The sequence below is a fragment of the Alosa pseudoharengus genome, unplaced genomic scaffold, assembly GCF_046254945.1.
Source record: "Alosa pseudoharengus isolate Yale_2024_CS ecotype anadromous, Long Island Sound unplaced genomic scaffold, YU_APseudo_1.1 YU_APseudo_1.1_scf_16, whole genome shotgun sequence".
NCBI classification, from domain to species: Eukaryota; Metazoa; Chordata; class Actinopteri; order Clupeiformes; family Clupeidae; genus Alosa; species Alosa pseudoharengus.
In genome coordinates, this window is record NW_027468630.1 from 37,018,576 (window position 1) to 37,045,890 (window position 27,315).

General features: G+C 39.0%; 1 protein-coding gene across 1 annotated transcript in view; it reads left to right on the forward strand.

Annotated features, from left to right (window-relative positions):
- The first annotated feature begins 3,258 nt into the window (after window positions 1-3,258).
- LOC143125302 (transient receptor potential cation channel subfamily M member 1-like) overlaps window positions 3,259-27,315 on the forward strand; it is a 186,616-nt gene continuing 162,559 nt past the window's right edge. Inside the window, exons 1-4 of the mRNA XM_076286642.1 lie at window positions 3,259-3,273; window positions 9,773-9,849; window positions 11,784-11,964; window positions 22,068-22,281. Coding sequence (XP_076142757.1) covers window positions 3,259-3,273; window positions 9,773-9,849; window positions 11,784-11,964; window positions 22,068-22,281 — 487 coding nt within the window. The remainder of the gene's footprint in view (window positions 3,274-9,772; window positions 9,850-11,783; window positions 11,965-22,067; window positions 22,282-27,315) is intronic.

Genomic DNA, 27,315 nt, shown 5'->3' on the forward strand with positions numbered 1-27,315 from the left:
ATAGTTTTTACAATTTGTGCGTGTAGTTCTTCATGTGTATACAGGGTGCGATTTGTGAAAAAAAAAACAGGGGGGGGGGGGGGTTGAATAAGTTTGAAACATTAGATCAGTCTATTACAGTCTCCCCATAATGTTAGATATGCATATTATGTAGCTTACACACTGCAATTTATCAATAGGAATAAGTAAAATGTGTAGCCATGGGTTAGAAAAAAAAAAACATCTGACTAAAGTTAACATGCCTTTTGCTTGGTTTAATATGAAATATGGCAAATTGTCATAAATATTGGTAACATTAACCATTACCCATGAGTAGAAAGTGAACAACAGTAATGTCAGCCTATCTGATTGAATCGCCAAATCAGATTCAAATGTCTCATATAAGATGCAACATGAGAAACAAACTATGATTTGAAGACATTAACATTAATATTAGCATTAACATTAGAATCAGCATAGCATAACATCACCTGCTAGCATAGACATCATACGATCACAGAATTCCTGCGACCCAATGATAAGTTAAGTAAGAATCTAGCAGTTGCATTACACAGTCAATCTGGCGGCTCGTGTCCATTATCGTGGCAAAGCCCACCGCGCCGCACATAGCCCATTGATTTCCTATGGAGAGCGGCAAGGCGTGGTTTACGCTTCCGCAATGCACCTTGGTAAGGCGGCGCGTCAAGAAGTTGGGCTCGGCTGAACTTTATGCAAATAAGAGCGGTTAACGCAAGGCGGTTAGCCAATGAAAGTACATCTTCGGTAAACAAGTTCTGTCCTTTGCTCTAGTCTTCCTGTCCGCAACAATAGCCTGCCAGAAATATTTGTTTCGCCTGATAATCGTGTAGGTTTTATGAAAATATATTAAGCTATATAGTGGCGAAGAAGTTAAGTTTAGAACAAGTTCGCCACTGCACCCTATCAAAAAGACCTTGTTGGCGACTTGAACCAAGACAGAATGTGCTTTGGAGGAACATGTCAGTGATATTTGTGAGTGTTTCAATAAAATATGTTAACAGTAGTAGGCTACCTCCACTTTAGTAGCCTACGTTAGCTGGCATTATGTAATTACAAAAAATAAAACGTTACACCATACACTTACTATACACGCCCACAAGCGGCGATTGGAGAGAGGGCTAGGCGTCTGCAAGCGTCTATGCGCCGCAATAATGGACACGAGCCGTGAGACATTTTCCCGTTTCTGTGCATTTATTGTATTTGTGAGTGTAGCCTACACACTGCCGAGAAATAAACAAGAAATAAAAGGGAGACCATCAAATTCAGATTGCTAGACTTGATGCTAAGCACACTGGAAGATGCACCCTCAAAATAGCATTTGGAAAAAAAACGTGACTAACCAAATAGCTGTCGGTTATTCTAATATTAGAAATGATTGATACTGTATGCACACCCCTTGTTCATACATGTTCTTGGTAAAATCTGTACTAGTCACCCACCTGTGCCTTACCTTGTCGCTGTCAAAAAAGTTGTCTACCAACGTCTTGGCTCTGGTTTTGGAGGTCGGCGGGAAGCGCCAAATGGTTGGTTGGCTAGATAGTAAGCAGCGTGCTGATTGGCTCTTCAAAAAAGAGTAAAAAAATCCTACAGTTTTGAGCGAGCAGACAGATGAAGTTGAGCGAGCGCAAGAGAAATCGCCAGCACCATCGGAGGAACAGTTTGTGAGCGTGTAGAGTGAAACTGAATGAAAAGGGGCTGTTATTGCACATACATTGATATTAGCAAACATGAAAAGACATTTGTGGAGCACAAAATAGATTCCTGTTTGCTCAACTACATATTTTTTTGTGCTTGTGTGTTTGGATTTTTTTATATGTGTGGATTACCTAAATTAATACTAATTTCATGCAAATAGCCTCACTGGAAGTATACTTACTGAAAAAAATGTTGACGTGTTCAATACTTATTTTCCCCGCTGTAAATCCTGTTGTTTTAAGGAGTTTATGATGCCATTTATCCTAACAAGGTTCCCAAAAATAAATATGGCAAAATAAATATGGGTCCTCATCAAGCAGGTTTGTCACAGTTCAAGGGGTTAAGTCCAACAGTCAAAATGATTAGAGTAAAAGTAGAGCAGCTGGAGTCAATCTTCTGATCCATGTTTAACAATCAGATGGTTTGCAGATGTGCATTTAATCTCGCTGCACACTCTCATAAAATGGCAAAATAAGCACAGTAGGATTTAAATAATCGGCTTTGCAGTCCTTTCCCCTCAACCTCTTATGGATTGTGTAAAAAAAACAACGGATGGGCGATGTCACCAAATCCCTCTGTCAAGACGAGGAGAGTATTTTCAAAAAGCAATTTCTGACTCATCCAGATAACTGTTCCAAGTAAACCTGTAAGCAAGTACAAAATGTAATTTCAAATGTCTATAGATTATGTACATGCCCAAGCATAATGCGTTACCATACTCTGCAACTTCCTGATTGACTGTAACTGGCAGGAACATGGTTATATATAAAATATAACCATGGCATGCATACAATTAGGGGAAAGAAAAGATAATTTAAATGAAATAAAATAAATAAATTTAAAAAAAGTACAGATTGGCGTAGGAATGTTTCTGATAAAATATCTGAATTGACCATACAGTAGGAAAGTAGAGAGTTCATTTTTACAGTGTATTGAAGATTACCAGGAAGTAGGGACAAAAGGCTAACTCGCACAGCTCAAAATTAACATGAGGAACCTTGAGCATCAAACAGTCATTCTAAAACGGATAGTTCAAGGCCTTAATTATGATGCTGAATCATATTCAATGCTATGTAAAACGCAGCACAACCTTTCAAGTTGACCACATTTCATTCTAAATTACTGAGCTATTGCAAATTGATACAAAAGTATAGTCTCAACATTACTTTGCAACCATTCTGATATAAGAAATATATTTCTAGGTGGAAGAATGATTATATATAAATAAATCATTACATTTCTTGTTGCTGTGCATTTATTTTATGAATAATTGTAGTCATTTTGGAAAAGCAATAAGCTCCAAGAGCCTTTAGGTTCCAGTGATTTTAGATGGTATTAAACTAATACTAGTACACAAACCTGTACAACACAGTAGGACAGTAGTATTGGGACAAGGACGAACAAAGGCCAGGGCTTCCCTTGAGGGAAGACATGAATGCTGGCAGTGCATGCATTGTATTCTAATTAAAAAAAAAAAAAAAAGCATGACATGACCACCGCACATGTTTTCTTGGATATTATTCTATTTGTTTGCATATCTTGGTGATGGGTTATCCCAAGGTAAGTCACTTTATTTACATAGCACATTTAAAACAACAACAGTTGACCCAAAGTGCTTCATAGGGCTATCTTACAAAAAAGCAAGAGGGAGATTGATAAACAAAATAAAAATAAATAACGGGGTATACTGTATATATAGTAAAGGCGTCAATATGACAATAAGACCAGAGATAAAGGTTACAATGCTCATAAAACTAGAGATAAAAAATAGACTAAATGAATAAATAAAAAATAAACGCAGAAAGGGGCTACTAAAAAGTCCAAAATAAGATAATACTAAAAATCAACAAAATCAATAAAAAAAATTGGACCAGTAAGGATAAGAAAACCAGAGAGTTATTTAGACAGAGCTAAAAGCAAGGGTAAAAAGGTGGGTTTTTAAACTAGACTTAAAACTGGAGATAGTTTGGCAAGATTTGACATGGGGAGGGAGGCTATTCCTAAGTTTAGTGACAGTTACTGAGAAAGCCCTATCTCCTTTGGTTTTACGATGTGCGTATGGGACTGTGAGGAGTTGCTGAGAGGATGACCTGAGTGACCTTGAGGCAGAGTAGGGAGTTAAAAGCTCTGTGATGTAAGAAAGGGCTAATAATCCATTAAGAGCTTTAAAAAATCCTGGAACTACTGTATCTGACAAATTGAACTGGGGTTGACACAACACAGAATAAATAGGCCAAATCATTAGGACAAAAAGAGCAGGTGGGCAGATAATTAACAGAACAAGCCAAACAAGACACAGATGAGAACAAAATGGCCAAAGAGTTTGACAGGTGAGGGTGGGATCTGAACACAAGGAGGATCAAAACAAACAAAAGCACATGGTTGGACGCACACAGCCCAGCCCAGGATCACCTCCATGAGATGCATCAACTCTCCCCTGCCATGGGGAAATATTGCTTTACAGTAGGTTTAATCCCTTTAAAGGTAACCAGTGCAGTTTCAGGGCTTTCTTGCTACTGGGCTACCCCTAGACTATTTGTATGTTAGACAACTGTCTTAAATACCACTCATGGTTACTTTGCACCCTTCCCCCTAGACATGGTACATGTGGATTTGTTTACAAACAGGCAAAGATAATCTTTGAAGAGCCATGTCAACTGGCACTATTACACAATTTAATACAAACAGTAGGTTATTGTACAACTGCTATAAAGCAATTTGTGACTCTCTAGGTCGGGGAGAGCAAGTTACCAGGTTGGTTTGACTCCGCAGACTGGTAGCCTACTACCTTGTAGTATTTTCAAACTGAGCAAGTGTAGTTTAGTAATAGAAAACAAAAGCTACACACACCTTAAACAAGTCTAACGATGGTAGACTATACCTGTGGAACATTTACTGTAATATTGCAAATGGCACCTAGCTACAGAGTAGGCTATAAATGAACACATGCAGATGAAAACATGAAGCATATATTGTATAGTCATTAATGCAGTATAGAAGTAGAAAGAAGGCTTTGCTTGTTAGGAAAAGTAGCTTCCAGAATAAAACCTGGGATTAAAATAGTGTTGTTAAAATATCACTAGCCTTGTGCCACTGCGAAAATATCAGTGCTGTTACAGCACCGGTCTTCTCAGCAGGGTGAAACTAATCACTGCATTTGTTTTCTCCAGCACTGTAGGCCTATTTTTTGCATCCTAACCATAAATGAAGAGAGAAACGAATTAACACTGGCTCTATGTGTCATTTATTATTAATGGGCAGTTCCAGCGTTATGGATGTGACAATTGGACTCATATTGGTAAACAAAATGCCTTAGAGTGGAGGCAAAATTAGTTTCAGTGAATTAATCTGCATAATTTAATGCAACCTCTGTCCTCTGAATACTGAGAAATCCTCAAATTTCATATAATCAATTTCATCCTAAGAATACAAGGCATTTTATCAGCGTTATGGATGTGACATGAAATGGACACACTTTTGTGAGAGATTACAGGTTTTCTACAAACTCTGTGAATTTTGAAGGAAACTGCCGAAACTATGATATATGTACCATGAAGGAGACTTGAATGAACACAAAAAGTGTGTTTTTGAAACTATGCGTCATTTTCGTAATGCATTATGTAGGAAAAACTGGCGTTATGGATGTGACGTGTCTGAACCAGTCCTCGACAAACTACATAAAACACATAATTAAGTAGTGAATTTTGATATGAAACAATTGAAATAGTAATCATGAAAGACTAGCGATGAAATTATTGCTTCCTCAGTGCCCACTAAGATCCACAGGAAGAATCAGGACAACAAGTAATTTAAAATATAAAAAAGAAATTAATTGTTTTCTTTTTACTGTCATCAATTTTGGTCAGTGATTCCCGGGTTACTGAAACACCAGGGAACATGAAACTTGGTGGCCACTCCCCTAAATAACTAGCCCTACCTGAACCGTTGCACCCAAGATGACAACATATTTATGGTATGTTAGTCTCAAGAGCCTGCATCAACCTAACCCATACCCACTCATTTGTGATTTGCACACATAAATTACATGCACGCGCACGTGCACACACGCACATGCACACACACACACACACACACACACACGCACGCACGCACAGTCGCACACATACAGACAGGCAAGCACACACACACACATAAACACATACAGACAGGCAAGCACACACACACACACACACACATGCACAAACACCCACCCACATGAATGCAGATACATAAACACACACACACAGGCACGCATACGCATGTGGGCATGCAAACACACACGCACACACACACACACACACATAAACACACAAACACAGGCACCCCTACGCACATGCACACACACAGACACACACACACAGACACACACACACACTCTTATAAACAAAAGCAAACTCACATATGCACACATTTACATGCACATGAGTTGCAGGAGTAGGAGATGGAGACAAATTGACAAGCGTGATTTATTTTTGCGAAGAGAATATGCAGGACTGAGAGGCGGTCATATTTTGTACCGCTATGCGGTACATCTAGTTTATTGCTGCCCTTACTCATGTTACTCTGTGGGTATTAGCTACAGAGGACCTGACACTTCAAATGATAATCGCTCAGATTTTCGTTATTAGGCCACTTGAAAATAGGCTATGGCTAGGCTAATCACTGGAGGTATTTTAATATTATGTTTGTTTTGCTAATGGTTAGGCAAGGCCTCCCTGTGGTTTTGATCAACCTAATAATCTTGAAAGTTGAAATGCGTTGAAACTGACATGCCACCAGAACAGACGTTTTATCGGCTTTGAGGTATAATAAAGTCCCCAGTCTTGTAAATTCACATTATGTAACATCCATAACGTCACATCCATAACGCACCATTAAAGGTTTTAAAAGTAAGAAAGGGGCACAATTTGGTCATCACACCTTTACATTGATATAAATCAGCTTTGCACAGACACTATGGACATTGTCGCATCAACACTGTATGTGTAGCATAAACTTTTCCTATAAAACGTTATGGATGTGACATGGCCATGGAACTTGCTGACTTAAAAACAAAAGCCTTACAAATGTAGACATTACTCTACCATTCCCTTGTCAATCTGGAATTTGTCAAATGACACAATTTGTTTGAACATTGGGTCCATTTATCCACTTTTGAAATATGTATAATATTACCATGTGAAATATGTTGTTTCTGTATGGTTGCACACCATATTTATGATGTAAAAAGAGTGTCATTCTCCATCAAATTCAATCAGATCAGTTACAAACAATAAAATATAGACCTAAATGAAGATTTTAACAACAGTTCTATTTGCGTATGCACAACTTTTTTTTTCCATGGTAAGGATGACCTTTGCATGGAATTGCCCTAATGTTAAAATTCTACAATTATGTAAGGGATAATGGACGACACGGTGGTCTGTTCACAGAAGTTAATGCACGGTCGAGGTTGTAAAACGGCCCCGACGCGAAGCGGAGGGCCGTTTAAACCTCGTAGTGCATTAACTTCTGTGAACAGACCACCGTGGAGTCCATTATCCCGCTTATTCCACTGTTGCCACTTGCGTTGTGTTCATTTCCTGTTACAATTTAAACGTTTTAATCGCTAAAACTGTCTTGTTTGTAGAACTAATTTCTTCCGACACATATCAACTAATTTCTCAACTCACAGGACAAACTGCCGTTACTAGTTCTAAATGGATGGTTGCTACTACGGCCAAAGGCCAGTCGTTAGTTCTATCTCTCCCGTTGTCAAGCGGGCGTATCCCAAGATTCTGATGAACTTTAGTTTTGAAACATCGCTATTTTACATAGCCTGCTGTCATCCATCTAGCTAAAAGCCACCTCCGTCATATGCTACAATGTTGCAATGTTCTGAACGTCTGCATTTTACAGCTCGGATGCAACGTGACAGTTCATTTAAACTTCACAATGAGTTTGGCGAATTATTATACAAGTGATACGGCCAAAAAATTGATCTACTTCATAGGTGTGCAGATAACATACGGTTAATGGTCGTTCTAAATTACGTAGGACAATGGGAAATTCAACCAAGCAGTGGAATAATGTAGAATATTGTTAAGGGATAATGTATAGAACGCCAGCCATTATCGGGAAATGAAGTCCCGACAGAGTGAACCGGACCCCAACCTGCCAGCAGGAGGGGTCTTGCTTCGCCCTGAAGGGTCTTATTTTCCCGATAATGACCGGCGTTCTATACATTATCCCGCTTATTATACAACTCCACGATCGATACATTTTTACATTTATTTGTTACTGTTTCGTCGTTGCTTTTGCTGAGAAACTAATAGTTTGCAACATACGCTGAACTTGAATCAAATGTTCTTTAGAAAACAGCTTTTATCTGATTCTGTCTCTTGCAGTGTTGGGAGTAATGCGTTACAAAGTAAGTACTGTAATTCCACTACTTTTAGTGGTAAAGAGCATGTAACAAAGTATTTTTGTAAATCAAGTAATGCAATTACAATTACTGAAATTTCAAAGAGTTTGTTATTTGCGTTACTTTGTTGATCTTGAATGAACGACTGCAGACAAGATGACAGATGCACATTTGCTGCTTCTGATCTAACGTCTCCCGACATTAGCTGTGTTTCCAGCGATTGTGTACATGTTTAGATTGCAGATGCATTCTTTACAGTTAATAGGAGCCTCCTCACATTCCTCCTTATTTCGTATTTATGCTAAAACACACACGAGTGCATTAGGCTACAATTTAAATGGGCATCTTAAAAGCCTTTTCCCTTTTGTTTCCATCTCGTAAGCTCCACTACAGTAAAAGCGCATTGTTGTTTATTTTATCTCTGCTCTTTTTCGCCTATTGCGCAAAAGCCTCGTTATATCAATTTCTCATTCTTACAACATAGCCACGCCACAACACCAATAGGCCTATACAGTAGCCTATATATATACAAGCAAGCACACGTTTAACTCGAGAGGAAAATGCAGATTTCACTTACCAGATAAAGAAACCTCCAAATAGCCTACCGTACATACTACAGCGACTTGAGTTATTTGCACAGTATGTTTACATCGGAATTGACGTCCTAGGTGTTATGGATTCATTTGTCTGCGACAGAACATGCAACTTCTCTCTGGAACACCTTATCAGCCGAAGAGTAACCTTCTGCATAGTGCGCGACAACCCCAAACCCTCGGATACGCATTAGAACTTATTTCGGTAGGTCAGCACTTGTGAAGCGCAGGCTTTTCCCAAACTGGTGGTGCTTAAAATGCTATATAATACAACTGTGTTCAAAGCAGGATGAGGATAACCTAAGGTTGTATGTGTGTGTGAGCAGACAATAACTGCTTTGGAAATAAGCCATTTAACATTGTTTCACATTACATCCCATTGAACTCATTCCATGTACAGTAGCTTATAGGATTGCAATAATAATGATAATAATAACTTACTATATTGCAGAATTCAGTGTCAGTGCACCACCATGCATACTAGTAGTAGTAGAAGGCAAGCAGTAGGCAGTGTGCTGTACATATCTATCAAACCACCTAAATGGTGAGGGTGGCACAAAAAAAGGTCAGGGAAGCCTTCATGCATTGTGGAATGTTTTGTGGTCGGAAAAAGTTTGAGAACTCATGCACAAGGCTATTGATTTGAAGGCCCGTTGAAACTACAATAAATAGGTCTAAAAATTAGGTTTATTGTGTGTGTGACTTCAGTACTGTTCATATTGACATTTTAAAAGCAGACTTAAAAGTAACTCAAAAGTTACTTTCTCTAGTAACTAATTACTTTTGATATACAGTAATTGGTAAGGTAATTCAATTACTTTTGAAAGAAGTAACTAGTAACTGTAACTAATTACTAATTTTCAGTAACTTTCCAAACACTGATCTCTTGTAAGTGATAATTAAAATACTAATTAAAAAAACTGTTTATATGTGCTTTATTTGACATCCATGCCTAAGTCCATTTATTTGACATCCATTCCTTAAAATGCACAAATGAAGGTCTCCCATATATGGCGCTACACAAATGCTAATGTCTGACCCTTTTATCTGTTTTCTCCCTTAGAGTCAAAAGGCCTGGGTTGAGAAGACATTTCAGAAGAGAGAGTGTATTTACATTCTTCCCAGCAAAGACCCCAACAGGTAAACCACAAATACAGGGTAATGTTATGTGTTTTGTGTGCATAGAGATATAATGGTTAGGTCACAAAAATAGAACTTTAACCCACTGACAGGTAAAACAGCTGTCGGTTGGCTACAATAGCACTGAATAACCTGAACCCTCTGAATATACAAGCCATTTTTAAAATTCAAATGGACTATTCTTGAACCAACTGCAAAGATATCCAGTCCCTGCAACATCTCTGAAATCATTTTCATCCCAAATGAAATTCACAACCAATAAGTGTTAAAGCTGCCAGTCTTCTGGTTGTTGTGTTCCTTAAATGTTTGTATATAAAGTCATATAATCACAACACATACTAAATACTAAGGCTAACCACATAAGCGTCCACATGAATGGGGCCTAAGCTTTTTTAAGTCTAAGCATTTGTTAGCAAAGCTTATATACTCTACTAAGTATTTCTGATATGTTGCTGATTGGATCATAAACAGCCACAACAACAAAGAAGAATGACTGATTTTTTTTATTGTGTTACATGTTCCAAATGTAAAGCACTTTGAGCTGCATTCTGTGTATGAAAGGTGCTATACAAATAAAGCGTATTATTATTATTATTATTATTATTATTATTATCCAGACTCAAAGACCCAAAGATGACTATTTTACCCATCCAACAGGCAGCTGTTTAAGTTTAAAGGAGAAATCCGGCGAGTTTTCACATAGATCTCCATTTCTTGAGGTCAACGAGTACTGTCAGTACGAAACAAAACAAAAACAATCAGTTTTACCTAGCTCAAGCAGAGACTTTCTAATGAGGAGATACAGCACTCAAAAATGCTCAATAGAAATACATGGGGTTAGTTTGTAACGCAAATATGGCAGTTGTCTACACATATCTCGCCCCTTCCGCAGCAAAAAAGTCGACATGTGAATACATTGTGCCAATCATGTGGTGTGTTGTGAATACATCAATCAAATAAAACGACAGCAAAATTGACTGCAAAAGTAAACAATGTTGCGCGGCTCACGTCTATCACTGGACTGTCAGATATAACAGGCTTAGGGTGCTTAGGGTGAGTTTGGCCTGTCAGATATAACAGGCTTAGGGTGCGCTGGGTGCTTAGGGTGAGTTTGGCCTGTCAGATATAACAGGCTTAGGGTGCGCTGGGTGAGTTTGGTCTGTCAGATATAACAGGCTTAGGGTGCGCTGGGTGAGTTTGGTCTGTCAGATATAACAGGGTGCGCTGGTGAATTCACTAGGACACACTGAAAATAGAATAACACTCTGTTAAAAAGTTTCAGTGCTCAGAGCGCTCGGAATGCCAATTTACGGACGCGCCTACAGTATAACCTACACAGGAATTCCCATGTTGGCAGCAGTAACCATAATGTTAAAGCCTAAACGGCAGTTCCAGTCAGAATGGACTGACAAGTATTGTTTACACAGCCTAATAAACCCAGGTGTTTACTTTGCAATGAATGCATTTCGGTAATGGAGGAATATACTGTGCCACTACAAGTCAAAAGAGTAAAGTAGAGCTGCAATGAATGAATTAATGAAAGAATGCGGACTTCTCAAGATACTTTGGAAATGAAAGTAAACAACTAGCCACTGAAATACTCTAATGCAAGTTTATTTCGTACATTTGCAGTGCTGTCTGTTTGTTTGCTTTCATTTCAGTGACCAAAATTCCTTGGGTGTGCATGCGGATTGCCTCAAGTGTTATACAAGTTAGAAACATGCAAACACATATCTCATAGGGGCTTCTCTCAAATGTAGATGTAGTCCAAAAAATCGGATATAGGCAGAAAATAAGAACATCAAGGCATGCCAGTGTAAATGCAGCCTCTCTCTCTCTCTCTCTCTCTCTCTTGCTTTCTCTGTGTGTTTGTGTATTGTGAAAAGAGAGAATGATTGTAAAATATTTTTGTCTGTTGCTCTTTCCTCAACCAGATGTTGCTGTGGTCGATTGTCCAGTCAGCATGTGGGCCTCTTATCGGGTTCAGCTGTTAAGAATGAAGATTATACAGTGGAGGGGGAGAAGTGGTCAGTGACCAAACATACACAGGCTTCACCTACAGATGCATATGGTGTAATCGAATTCCAAGGAGGAGGTCATAGCAGCAAAGCCATGGTTTGTGTGACAGCAGGGCATGATGAGGTCAAGCACCAAGAGGCCTTTCAAGAATTCAGCTTTTTAAAATGTTCCCCCACAGGGTATATGCAGGAATCATAGAGTTGAATTTACTACCTTTTACTACCTTTTTTACTACCTCCACAATATTTTTTACTACCAACACGACATCAAGCAGCAGCCCTTTTTTTGGGGGGGTATGCAAAGCACGACTTACTACTTGCTATAAGGTATAAATCATATATACTTATGCTATTATTAGGTACACTAATAATTTCTAATTGTGATCATTAAGTATGGTGATTGTCAATGACAATGTTTTTTTGTAGTGTCGAGTTCAGTTTCAGTTGTCCTTACCTTAACCCTAGCCCTTGAGTTATCCTAACCAGCCCTTAGCCCTAATAAGGTGAATGATAACCTTGGCACAAATTACGCTAAAACACCAAACATGTGTGGTGAAAAATGAAGAACAAACACCACCGACTACCCCCCCCCCCCCCCCAAAAAAAAAAAAAAAAAAAAACAACAACTCCAGTCTAAGGATAGGCCCAGAAATCTATTTCTATGGATATATAAAGCCATTATTATTGGTATGGTATTGTTGTTGCACATTTGACACTAAAGCAGTCCGTGAAAACATGCACATCAGTGGACTGCTTTACTAATGCAAAATTGAAAACTATGATTTCATTGCATTACTCAGCATGGATGCACGATGCTTGCATGATAAATACTTCCCAAAACAACAGTTAGGTAGGTAGGTAAGGATGCCATTTAGGAGTGTAAATCAAGTTTAATCACAATTTGATACAATATAGATTCTTTAAGCTAATGATTTGATTCTTTTCAATACTTCAAAATGTGTAGCAATGCGATTCGATGCGTTACTGGGGTCTGTTGTCGATAGGAAATTATAGATTTTGGTTAGTTTTCATGGATTCAAATGCCAATATTATAGGCTAAATTATAGGCCAAATACTGAACATTGACTGTGGAATCAAGTAGGTTACAGAGTTTCTTTTCCCCCCTAAACCCTCCTGTCACTAGCTAGATGCTTTCAAATTTAACATGGTTTTAAAACTCCTATGTTGCAGTTTTCTGTCACTGCAATAAAACTAGCCTATTAGGAATATTTTGTAGGCCTGCTGTTCCTTTTATGAGAACAATTTAACTGATCAAGTTTTCATAGGCTATTGCATGATTTAAATGTGAATGCCATAAACTTAATTCGCCATTAACTAGATTAGCGTGGTTCTTCACGCAGTTGTCATCTAAATGCAGTGTTTTATAGGCTATTCAAAGAATGTCACGTTCATCGCTCAGTTGTGTAGGTCTGTCTTGAGTGATCGCTGTCTCTTTAAATAACGGGACTTTTAAACTGCATGCTGTTTTTGTTGATGGACAGTGCCGTCTTTGATTCAGTTTTCTACCTTTTAATAAATGACACGCGCACTTGCGTGGTTAAAAGTAAGGAATTGTTTTCACTCGTTTTCTTGCAATTCCGTAACATTAGATACTAGGTCTAGGTTACGTTAAAAAAAATGTTGTCGGTTACTATGTCAGTGACTAGTTCGAACTTTGTTACTGATGGGCTAGGTGGAATTTTATTGCACGGTTCTGGATGATCACAGTCAGATGGCAGCGCTACCGTCAGCTGAACGAAAGCTTACACTAGTCAAGTCCACAGTTGTTAAAACAGCTGAAGTAGCCTAGTGTAAACTGAGAGTTGCCTCCTAACGGAGTGAGTGTAGCCTATATTTTCTTAGCTGCTATCAGAGTTATAGGCTAGCCTAGGCCTACATCTACCGCTCCTTTGCTACATGAACAAATATTATCAGATGAGTGACAGAAGCACCGGACAACAAGCAGGCCCATATGATAAACGCTGCTCTGGTAGCCTGCGGTAGGGCCTAGATGACGTGAAAACGCGAGAGTCCCCGAAAAGCATCCCTGCATCCCCGGCCCCTAAAAAACTCTTCGGATCTGCACGATTCATATAAGTCGCCCAAAGCAACTTGAAGGAGACACCGAAAAAGCGCGTTGTTTGCATCCCTGTAAAACAACTGAAAAAGGCGAAAATGTTGTTTGTTGGCGTCGCTGATAGGCTGTCAACCACGGAACTCTACACAGTTTACTTCTACGTCATTGCTATCGACTCCGACTCACTCAGGTCCTGTTAGCACGTATATATTTTTTAATTAGGCAAGATTAAGTTAAAACATGTAGACACAAATATTAAGCAAAAAATTTAAACTCATTATATATTGAGGTGGTGATGAAAAATTTACTACCAAGTCAAATTGCATTTATTACCTTTTACTACCTTTCAAGGGCCTTAATTTTGGTAGATTCTATTTACTACCTTTTACTACCTTTTACTACCGCGCGGACACCCTGCCCCATTATATTATTAACATTTCAATCTTTTCAATTATTTCAAGAAAGGTGACTACTAGTGTCACTTTTCCTGTGAGCTGTCAGAGGTGAAAACATAGCCTGAAAAAAAGCAACAACTGCAACAACTCAACCTAGGTAAAACCGATTGTTTGAGTTTTTTTTTTTTACCTATAGTACACAGTGACCTCGAGAAAGAGATTTATATGAAAAAATCCTGGAATTCCTTTTTAAAGGTTGGGACCCAAATGCTAGTGATGGAACGTTTGACACTGAGGCACCAAAGTCGACCCAGTGTGTTGAAGGTTATATCAGATTGGCATAAGCACGGTTTGATGACGTCCGAAGCTTTAAACGTCACTGAAGGGTTTTGCTGGATTCGAACGATCGTTCGTTTGGTTTTTCCGACTGTTTCCCGAACATGCTCGTAGTGTGAACGCGCATGCACTGCTCTTAAGATGCTCTTAACCCTTAAAGGAGTACCGTCACACCAGTGTGACGGGAATGTTGAGAAATGAACGTTCTAAAGAATATCTGGGTTCATTGAATTCAACATAGAATTTTAGAACCTTCAATTGTTGCAGAACTTAGAACGTTCAAAAACCTACACCTTTAAGGGTTAAGGGGAGCTGTCCACGTTAATAGTTCTGAAATATCCTCTGATTTGATGGTGATGTCAGGTGACTACACGTCACAGCTATAGGCCTACAGTTTAACCCTTTGCAGACCGCGCCGTGATTATGCTACATGACAGAGATATAATTTACCCACCATTATAATCAGGAGAAATAGCCCTTTCAAATGGTATAAAATATAATAAATAATTTTGAGGAGAACACACATATTAAAAAATATCTTTAAAATTCAACCCCAAAAAACACAAAACTATCAGTTTGTCAAGATTAATCTAATTTTTCCCCCAATTTCTGTTGTAGATAGAGAAAAACTTAGAGTGTATGGGAGATTCACAGTTTTGTACTCTACTCAGTGATGAAAACAGAATCAATGTATCACCTTTTGTTCAAAAGTTATGATAAATGTATTAGACCTTTGCAGACGGCACAAAACATTCCGATTTTTCATACTTGATGCCCTTGTGAGACAAAAAGGCTTATTGTGTGGCCATGCTATGGCAGAGATAAGATATACCCACCATTGTAATCAGGAGAACTAGCCCTTTAAAATGGTACATATCATAGTTAATAAGTTTGAGTGTAACACACATTGTTTTTAAACAATACCTTCAAAATTCAACATCAAAAAACACGAAAATATCAATTTGTAAAGATGAATCTTGCTTTTCACCTAATGTCTATTGTATATATAGTGTGTGAAAGATAGAGAGTGTTGTGATCTCCTCAGTGAAAAAAAACAGAATCAATTTATCACCTTTGGTTCAGAAGTTATGATTAATTTACTCATAACTGCAAGTCGCAGTAACATGTAGAATTTTTAAAGAGTAGGATGTTTTCCTTTCCTGGTTTGACATCTGACCAAAAATACACAGATATAATGGTCATGTAACAAATATAAGATGTTTTACCATCAAAACAAGATGCATAGCTAAATATAGGATATCTTAGTGCTTCATTCTACTATGAAAACAAGAATAAGAGACACTGGCACATGTGTTAGGTTTACGAAAGAAGAAATAAATCATTTTATTTAGATAAGTCTTTAACAATTTCATTAAATAATCAGGAACAACAACTTCAGGTAAATAACAAAACATATGTTTACAAACAAGCAGTAACTATTAGAACTACAAGAATGACAAGACAACAGTATAACAAAGATCAACAAAATACTTTAACATGATGATCAAAGCATCAATTAATATTAACATTCGCACATATAAACAATTAAAACATTAGAAGAAATTCAATACATTTAACAACCATACAGCATATAATTTGATACAATATATAATTATCGATATCATTTGCCCTACACATAAGGTGATACACTAACGCCGCATTCACACCAGATCCGTGTGCGTGTTGTCACAGCTGTGGCGTGTGTGTGTGTGTCCATCTAAGCCTATCAGACGATGAGGTGTAAATGCTACTGGAGTTGGTGTCCCTGTCTGTGTTAGAAGGATAGGCAAAGTGTATGCTTTCTACCTAACATGGGACTTGACCAAGCTCAAAATAAAGAAATTGTCAGATAAGAAAATTAGAAATTGAATTACAAATCTAACCAAACTATTATCACTATAATCCCGGTCATTATTGTTATAAGCAACACTCTTATCACAACCAGAAATGTGCATACGCCCAGTTGGGCGAACACACACATACACACACACACACACACACACACACAAACATGCTTACCCAGCTGAGGATGATGGGAGATTACTCTCCTCCTCTACCACATCATTGTCTTCCTCTTCATCCAGAAACTACCCATCCATGTCCCATGTCCATGCCACCGTGGTCCTTGGGGTCATGTTTGCCATCAGCAGTCGGCTCAGTTGCACATACTTCTCTCCCTCCATCTAAAATAACAAAAAAAAAAATCACAGGTCTGATAGTAAATAGGTTGTTTAGTTTTATTTTACATTACTTCCACATAATCTTAAATCACCACCAACCATGACTCTTTTCACTAAAAGTATTATTGTCACTGGAGGACTCCAATATTGCTTGGAGAGGTAACATTAGTCTCAGAGCTCACTAGGTGTTATTGCCTTGGCTAAACCATACATAGCATACCAGCTTACAAGCAAACATTGATTCATGAACATGAGTCAGGAGATATGACAGAAAACATCTAAACAGCGTATGCATACACATACACACCGTGCATAGGCTACTGCAGTTGCGTAAAGACAAAACACCCCCTTAGAAAATAATGTGTCGACGAGTAGGCTTGGGTGTATGAGCTCCCATCATAGTTAGCCACCCAAAAACCTCATAATCGTAGCAGCCAACCTTACAGCCTAAAAGCTAAACAATACTAAGACACATTTATAACAAATCTTCAGTCGTGTATTCATGAAAACAGCAGTCAATGAATAAAATCCTTACGTTACACCATCGGTGATCAACACAGTCTTCACGTCGGTAACGTAACATTAACGTTGTCATTCATGTCAGATGTTTCTATCTAAGGACTTCGCTACAAACGACTGTAAATTGTGCTATACATATTACGAATAATGAAAGGTTTATTTGACAATAAAATACCGATTAGGTGTACTTGACATAAAGTTGGCAGTCATGAAGCACGGGTGAACTTTATCGCGACTACGCGTCAGGGACATGTTGCAGCCTCTTCTGATGCTAACGTTACCTAACTTAGCTAGTTTTCTGTATCAGCTGACAAGCAAGGAACATCGTTCAAAATAGAACAAATCGTTAAAATGTCAGTCCTAGTAGGTCTGTAATCTTGGTTGACATATAGTAACCCCCCAGAAATGACTGAAAATAATGACTTTACTAAAGATTACGGTGTGCTAAAATACCAGCTGTCATATCAGCTGAAGTGAACACACACACGCATTATGTTACGACCATGCATACAAGGTGTAATTACCAGCAAAAATAACTTTTAAAAACGATTTTGAAGTAATAACATGGATAACAAGTAGTAATAACTTAAAAAGACTTGTTTTTACCTCAGATCCAGTAGTTTCTCCTTTAGACGACGTCAAGATCAACGATGCATAGTGCTTCCTGCTGTTTTTCCTCTAGTGGAGGGAGACGTCAACTCTTGATTTTTCCTTCACGTAGTAAAATAAATTCGCGCCACAAATCCCTTAACCAATCATATCGCCAGAAAGCCTATGATGTGAAGTTTTTGAGGAAGTTTTCATTGATAAAATTGGTTGGGGTATTCATGGGTTTCATCCGGTCCCTTTCCACAGGTGTATTAATCAAGCACCATGCAGCCTGCATTCATAATCATGGTGCTTAATTTTATACACCTGTGGTAAGGGACCTGGTGAAACCCATGAATAGGGAGGGAAAGTGAAAACCAGCGCCCCAAGTGGTTGCGTTCCTATCGAAGAGCAGCTCCAATGTTAAGTCCCATAGGGAGGGAAAGTAATCTCATCGACCTATTTAAAAAAAAAATACTGTGAAGCCAAATCAGCGATCTTATCCACCAAAAATATTTTTCAGTGTCTATACAGTAATAATCTTCTAACTGTAAAAATGTCAGACCCTATTTTGCCTTATTTAAAAAAATCGAAATTGCTCCTTTTGTTTCATAAACGAACTACAAAAAAGCCACGTGACTTTACCCTTCGACATTACTCACGGTAGCATGGTTTGTTTATTAGCCTGGTTAGCATTGCCACTTACTGCCAGCTCTTCATGTGAGTAGAAGCACAACACCAGTTATCCAGACATAAAGGTTATCACCACGCGGTTTACATCACCTTCCGTTATTACAAAAATATGTAAGCCAGTTAAGCAAATTGCCGTATTGATCAGTTAGAGATTAAGCGCCCAAACCTGTGACGTCACATGCAACTGTAGTTTGTTATCACCATGTTACGACAAAAACTCAAAACAATTCAACTGATCCTAAAAATAAGGTATGACCACTTGAAGCAATAGAGGTGACCCCAGTGCCTAACATATGGAAGGCATTAAATTAAGATCCCAATGTGCACCGAGATATATTTTTTCTAAAAAAAAATCCCATCCCCTCCGCTAAACTCTAGGAACGCAACCACTAGATGGCGATGAGATTACTTTCCCATACGGCTCTGTTTCCCTCCCTATAGACCTCTCCAGAATATATCCCGCCTCCTAACTTCCGTATCCATCCAACTTCCGGGCGTGGATTTTCTATGGGAAATAACATGGCGTTTTGAAAGATCGTACCTGTCAAACTCTGTAGGTGACAAAGTAGAAAAAGCTGCTGGGCAGATTGGCCTACACACTTCTGCCATCTAGTTTCCACTGGATTTTTTGAAACACTTTGACATATGCATGTAAGCAACCCAAGTAGGTTATACCCAGGGCATGAAATTGGCACCCGCCCACACGCCAAATGCGGGTAACTTTTGTGTTTGGCGGGTGAAACTGTCAATCTACCTGCCACGTTGGCGGGTAGCCAATAAGACAACACTGAGCAAGGAGATGCACTGTCGGGATTGCCGTAGGAAATGTACTCTTTACTCCGCTACATTTTCAATTGCCTTTCGTTACGAGAACAAGTTTATTATTGGAGAAAGTAAGCTATCTCAAGGGAGAAAAGAGCACCTCTCCCCCGGTACACAACGGCGTGGGAGAAAAGAAACAGGGCTTCAGAAAGCATTGCTACCTTTCCCCGCGATTATAAAAGTGATGGCTGGCCTATGTAGCCTACCAGAGAATCTGCTACTACACAGAAGTAGATGTTCTATATAGCTAACAACTCAGTTAACGCAATGACGTCCTGCTAGTTGCTGCATCTTCTGGTGAGGCTGCCAGAGTGCCAACGAGACTAGAGGTATGGCATGACACGGAAACTTCCACATATATTCATTTCTGGCCAACATCGTTCAACAGTCACATTGGACAAGGAAAGTAGGCCTACAACTTAATTTACAAGCAAAGCAAATGCACTGGAAATCGAGCATACAAGTTAGAAAAAGCCTAGCATTCATTTATGTAGCCTCAATGTTGCAGGACATGACATGAAACGGTCGGCTGAGAAAACAGATAGCCTGCTCTGTCGCTCTACCCGAATGGATATGCCTAGGCTATTATAGGCTAAATATAGGTCTACCCATAATATAGCCATTGTTTTTAGGTTACATTGTCTGTATGGTGAAGTTATAACCAGACTTCTAGCAATGCAAAGCAGAAGAATCAGCTGCAATGTATTGGAAGACTGATTTTCAATCCATAGCCACGTAATGTTTATTCTGGCTATGACAAAGTATATTAAATAAAATATATTTGAATTGGGCTTTTAAAATATGTTTGACTATATGATTAGCCTACAGAGGAGGAGAAAAGCAAATAGGCATAAAGGATACTTTTGTATCCCTTTAAAGGTCCATCAAAAATATAAAAATGTAGGCCTACAAAAAAGTAACTTGTTAGGCCTACTTGAGTAATTTATTAACAAAGTACTTTTTTACTTTTACTTGAATACTGTAATGTGTATTCTGTACAAGTTCAAGAACCATTCTTATGCATTTTCTGAGCCGTTCACCTTTATTTTGGGCACAAAATAATTTTGGCTGGTAAAAAACCACTGTGGCAGGTGGATTTCAAAATTCACCTGCCAGTGGCTGGTGGCCAAAAAAGTTAACTTCAGGCCCTGGTTATACCACACACAGACATAAATAATTGTAATTATTTAAGATTAGATTGTTGCACCATGCAATCATTTTTCGCTGTGTCACCTAAGAACACGTTTGAATATAAGAAAGAAGTCGAGTAAGAAAGTGAGTGTAGGTTTAGATTTTGATGCAGTAGGCCTACAGACTAAACCACATGTTCCTTTCTCTGCTTTTACCTCATAGGCCTAATAAAATATATCCCTCACTTAGCAAAGATAATGGCAAACTATTCTGGCAACGTCTCGTTTCATACCTTGATTGCATTTTTGTCCGCTTTTCATCACATTATTATGACCATTAAATGTAGGCTATGCTATTTTGCACGCTAAAATCTGATTCATCACAGGTAAACACAATAAAGAATGGGAACATAAGTTGGATTATGTATTCTAAGTTGTAATTCCTCTGTATGTCCTGTTGGTGACCTCAGTGAGATGTACTGTTAAGACGCTCTAAGCCGGTAACGAGAACTCTGGAGCACTCGTAGATCTATGAGTGTTTTCACAACGCTCTTAAGCTACGATGGTTTCGGGAAACAGTCGGCAAATTTTAAGACGTTCGTAAGAGGGACTTTACGACGCTCTTAGGCTTAAGATGCTTTCGGGGAACTGGGCCTCACTGCTGCATTCTATTCTGTATTGCTCTTATTTTACAAATCCTGTGTTACATAGAAAACCTTCATTATGTGACTATAGTAGGGATTGAACCTGTATCGTAGGATTTGTAATCCTTAGCATTACCTCTTCTCTACTATCTAATTACCAAAAGTGGGAGTGTTCATGAATTATTTTTTCTAAGAATGGCCTGTTCTAAAACTTAAACCTACTGGAGCCCAAATGCCTCTTGGTTATGAGTAGACTTTGGTAGCTCATTGGACATAAACTTTATTTAAAGGAAATTTAATATGTATTAAGTTTGGTTTTGATATATAATATATTTTTTTTGCTAACTGAAGCGCCCCCTATCAAACATTGGAGATAAGTTTGAAATCCACACGTGAAGAGATAGCAGTTGAAACATGTTTTTGCTAATTGCAGCGCCCCTTAAAGATCAAAGGTGACCACATTTCTTGAGTGTATTCCTTGGGTCCGATGTCCATGTATTAAGTTTTGTTTTGATACATGAAAGGGTTGCTGAGATATCGGCTTTCAGCAAGCACACTAACAATAGGTAAGAACATGTAGAAACACAATGTGCCTTCGCAACTTGGCCCCCAATAATTACATACTCTGTGATTAATTAATCTAAATTAATCACATACAATATTGTTGATGCTTGGCCTCTATCTTCACTTGTTACATTTATTTGTTATATACACTATATAAGTAAAAGTAAGAAAATCTCTCTTTATGGATCTGGCTTTGAATCAATCGTGTGTGGCTCTGTGTGTGTGTGTGTGTGTGTGCTTACCCAATTGTAGTATACACGTGTCTCCTATGACACCAAGGCAGATGCACTGCTTCATCTGATGGTTCATGAGTGGCAGTTGGAACTCCCAACTCTTCTCATCTCAGTGCATGGAGGTCTGCAAAACTTTGATCTACAGCCCAAACTTAAACAGGTTTTTGGCAAAGGTTTGATCAAAGCAGCTGTCACTACAGGAGCCTGGATCTTCACTGGAGGCATTAGCACAGGTACCCCCTTCTTATCTCTTTCACTCTTAATGTAAAGTTGGCATGGGGTACAAAAATATTTGACATTACAGACATTCTCCTGCAAATGTAAACTTTTATTCATCATTACATCATTAACTAGATGTACCACATAGCGGTACAAAATATGACCGCCGCTCAGTCCTGTACATCCATTCCGCGAAAATAAATCACATTAATCAATAAGTCTCCATCTTCTACTCCATCCCCCACTCTTGAAACTTTTGTGTATGCTTGTTTGGCATGTGTGTTTGCGCGCCGCACAGAAAGTAGCCTACTGGCGCTGCAAAGGTGAATAGATTTGTAGCACTTGCCAAAAAAATTGTAGCATTGTTATAAAACCTTTAAAATCTCTAAACAATCACAAGTAGGGTAGTTCATCACAGTCCATCCATTGCAACTGGACTGATGAAAGGTACACCTGTAGGCTAGGCCTACATTGTATTTGGGAAAAGCAGAAGGGAGCAGCATTATTTATTTATTTATTTATTTATTTATTAAACATAAATACCTGTTAGTTCCATGCAGTTTTCAACAGCTATCAAGAAGAGAGGTCATGCCATGGATTTTTGTGAATGTTTCTTCTTCTACATATGCAAGAGTTTAGTCATCTAGTTCATATGATATTCACATTTATTGTCAATGCACAAATGAAATGCCAGTAGTCTAAAACAAAATGCAGTTTTACCCAGTGGTGCAAATAACTGACATGTCCAAAAAGGGCCTTCATGAAATGCGTCGCTAGACTGTTCATACACATTTTAACAGGCCAAGTTGAAGAGCTGCTGTCTGTTATTGTTTGTGCAACTGTGAGGTCCATGGTTAGTCTGGCTTTCGCCAAACCAAGCTCAATCTTTTAAGAAATCGAAAAAGAAATCGCCGCCAGATCAGGCTGGGTTCACCCAGCCTAGTCTATGGTAGGCGCCCGATATAAATATTGTTTAATTTTGCGATTGAGATATCCACGCACTGGCGCCCCCTCTGCGACGTGTTCGCCCCCCCAGTTTCAGATCTATTCTAAATGCAAAAATGCATAGAGGGAGAGGGAGGACAAAACCGTGTAAACTAATGTAGGCCCGTGTAAACCGTGTAAACTAATGTAGGCCCTATGCAAGGCCTATTACATAACATAAATTGTCACTAGGCTATGCTGGCGACCCAAATAAAATCTCCTTTGGGAACCAATGGCTTACAGTATCAAGCGGACTTAAGCTGCCACCTCTTGGAGAAAAGTTCATAGTTTTGCATATCAGTATAATACATTTCAGCAGGTCTGTGGCTAAAGCAGTCATAATGAAAGTGTTATCATTGTTTGGATACTTCACACACACGTGATTTTTAATCGCATAGACTACAACTACCAAGCTGGAATCAAAGCACATCGACTCCCCTCTCACACCCTAAACATGCACTTCAAACAACAAAAAGCGTCTCAGTCTCACGGTATAGCCATAGGCAAAACTGTATCGGAATGGTGTAACGTTGGTAGCCTACTAAATCATCCATCGAGAATGATTTTTGTAGCACGTGCAACAAATATGTGTAGGTACAGCCCTGCCCTGGATACATCTCTCAACGTGCGCTCTAAAACATTTGGTTTAAATGGAGATGTAGATCATCACGGGTGCGTTAATAAATCTACATTGCGGCGAGTTGACAAATGATAGATAGATAGATAGATACTTTATTGATCCTCAAGGGGAAATTCAAGGGTCTCAGTAGCATACAGACATAACACACAACATGCACTTACAGCAGAAATGGTAAACATAAGTATAAGTATAAACATATAACTAAACTCCACTGTACAATAAAGACAGTAGAAGATAAGAAAGATAAGAAAACTAAGAAAACTAAATACTAAATACACTATATAAGTTAAATTGAGAAAGTCCAATGTGCTTGAGGGTGATCAAGCATAAGACGCTTGTAGTGACAGGGCCGGGACTGGTGAGGTGCTGAAGGGAGTGAGTGTCATGGTGAAGGTGCAAACAGTAGTCCAACCATAGTCCTTAGTTATGTATGCCTGGCAAGGTGCTCAAGAGAGTGAGTGTCATGGTGAAGGTGCAAAAAGTAGTCCAACATTAGTGCAACAGTGCAAGAGTAAGGTCTAGAGACCAGCATAAATAATATAGACAAAAAGGAGAGAAAAGTATAATGTAGACAAGGTAAAATAAAAAACTATTTCAGTGCAAGAACAGGTTGAGGTAATATGGTTATAGCCATTCATTCATTCAGTATTGTATCAGAAGCCTGACCGCAGCCATTGATCATGTGTGCTAATATAGCATGAAAACAGTGTAGCAGTAAAACAGTAGTGAAAACATTAGGCTGTGTACAATAGTAAAACAGTAGTAAAACAGTAGTAAGCAGTAGTGGGCAGTCAGTGCCTCTCCCTTTAGTGAGGCATTGAACAGTTCAATGGCCCTAGGAACAAATGACTTCCTCAGCCTTTCAGTTGTGCATGGCAATGAGCGAAGTCTCCAGCTGATCAAGCTCTTTTGGTTTTTGATAGTGCTGTAGAGCGGATGACATTCATTGTCCAAGATGTTGATCAGTTTGTTTAGGGTCCTTTTGTCAGATATTGAAGTGATGCACTCCAGTTCAGCTCCCACTACAGAGCCAGCCTTCCTTACCAGCCTGTCAAGTCGCCCAGCATCCTTCTTCTTTGTGCTTCCTCCCCAGCATACCACTGCATAGAAGAGGGCGCTGGCCACAACAGACTGATAGAACATCCTGAGGAGCTTGCTGCACACATTGAAGGACCGCAGCCTCCTCAGGAAGTACAGCCTGCTCTGTCCTTTCTTGTAGAGTGCATCAGTGTTGGCTGACCAGTCCAGTTTATTGTCCAGGTGGAGACCCAGATACTTGTAGGTGCTTACCACCTCCACATTGACCCCATCAATGGAGACTGGTAGCAGAGCGGGCTTAGACCTTCGGAAATCCACCACCATCTCCTTGGTCTTTGAAGTGTTTAGTTGAAGGTGATTGAGTTTGTACCACTGCACAAAGTCCTCCACCAGGCTCCTGTACTCCTCCTCTTGCTCGTCCCTGATACACCCCACAATTGCAGTATCATCAGAAAACTTCTGCATGTGGCATGACTCGGTGTTGTAGCAGAAGTCAGATGTGTACAGGGTGAACAGGACTGGAGAGAGCACAGTTCCCTGTGGTGCTCCGGTGCTGCTGATCACAGTGTCAGAGAGGCAGTTTATTATACAAATTATTCACTTTGATGAATTTATGTAGTTTCAGTCCTAGCTACATTACTTTGAGCCATGCTCTTCCTTACTTGAATCACCTTTGAAAATAGAGGATTGAAGTAGCCTAGTGGGTATTTGGGAATGAACGTTAACTCAGATGATTTTTGAGACTTTGAGCAGAAATGTCCCAGCCCGGTGTTTAGGATGCATCATAGACAGGTTATCTTATCATCCATCACGTTAGCGAACATGTTGTGGCTAACTCACTTAGCTCCTGTTAGTAGCCTAGGTTATGGTCAGAAGAGAATGAGATGACAGTCAAAAGATACAATTAGTGCTGTTATCAATTTGCTTGGTAGCCTATAACCGCATTTATGGTTTTCTACAAATACATCAATAATCAAATTGGCCTCCATCACTCAACCAATGCTAACGGTAACATTATTTTACCAACGTCCTATGCTATTGATATAACTTGTATAAGATTAACGTAGCCTACCTGCAGTAAAAACCAAGCATGTCTGATAAACATTCTCAGATTTATTTCGGCTTCAAGAAGAAATGGGAATTTCTTGTGGAAATCATCCTACCCTTATTAGACGTTCTCTGCGGTAAACTACAGTGTTGTCCTTGTAGGAAGCGTCTATTGTCTTTCCAACCCACTTTAGATTAACCTCCAACAAAATTACGTCTCACTGCAATATGCGCCATCTGGTGGACAACCGACTACGTAACGCCAATACTGGAAATGCAGCTAAATGATAATGAATATTTGGTTTTCCTTTAATCCTACTGAATTTCTAATTGCTGATACCGATAGTATGTGCATGCCTGTGTGTGTGTGTGTGTGTGTATATGTGTGCATCACCATCTACAGGCCAATGAGTGTACAGTCACTAAATGTACACATAACTAAAAAATGTTTAGACCCCCCATGGATGAAATTCTACGAAACTTGGCATACCCCCAGAGAATGTCAGGTTAATCATACACATACAATTTGGTGCAGTTCTAAACATCTTAACTGAAGAGAGGGGCGATTAAAGCAGAATGATATTGCATTTTCATTTTTTACCGGGGGGGGGGGGTGCAAATCACAATCACATGAGTGATTATGGGCTAGGTTGATGTGGGCCCTTGAGGCCCTCGGTGCCACGGTTCAGGTAGTTATTTAGGAAAAACTGAATTTTTTGGGTTTCGGGGGGCCCAGCCTGGGGAGGGGGGGGGATGGGGTGGCCCCCGGGGACCAAACGAAATTTTTCCGTAAAAGTCTAGTGGGGCTACATACCCACCAAATTTCATATATATATATATATCTATATATATATATATATATATATATATATATATATATATATACAGTGTTTCCCCTACAATGTATTCATCAGCGGCGCAGCGCTGCTGCTGGAAATCAAGCGCCACTGCAAAAAAAAGTTGCCTAATTAAAAAAAAAAAAAAAGACGCAAGTGAACTTCAGGAACAGCTGCCGTTCGTTCAGGTTTCATGTCAACAAATAATAGTAGGCTAACGTTGAAGGCGCAGTCAGGATTCCACAGGAGATCACGTTTGTTTGTGTTTATGTTTAAGTTTATTAGCAGACGTATTTTTGTGCAAGGTAGCCTACATTATGTTAACCAAGGAACCAAATTAAACACACCAGCGAGATAGCTGCCCCTACCTTCAGTAGCCTATTCCCAGATAAATTCCACGCATTGTTTCGTTTTTGTTTGTGATACAGGCAATGATTTCAAGCCGTGTTGCTAATAAGGCTGTGAAACTAAGGTCTAGCTAGCCTACTGGTGGGTTTAATTGA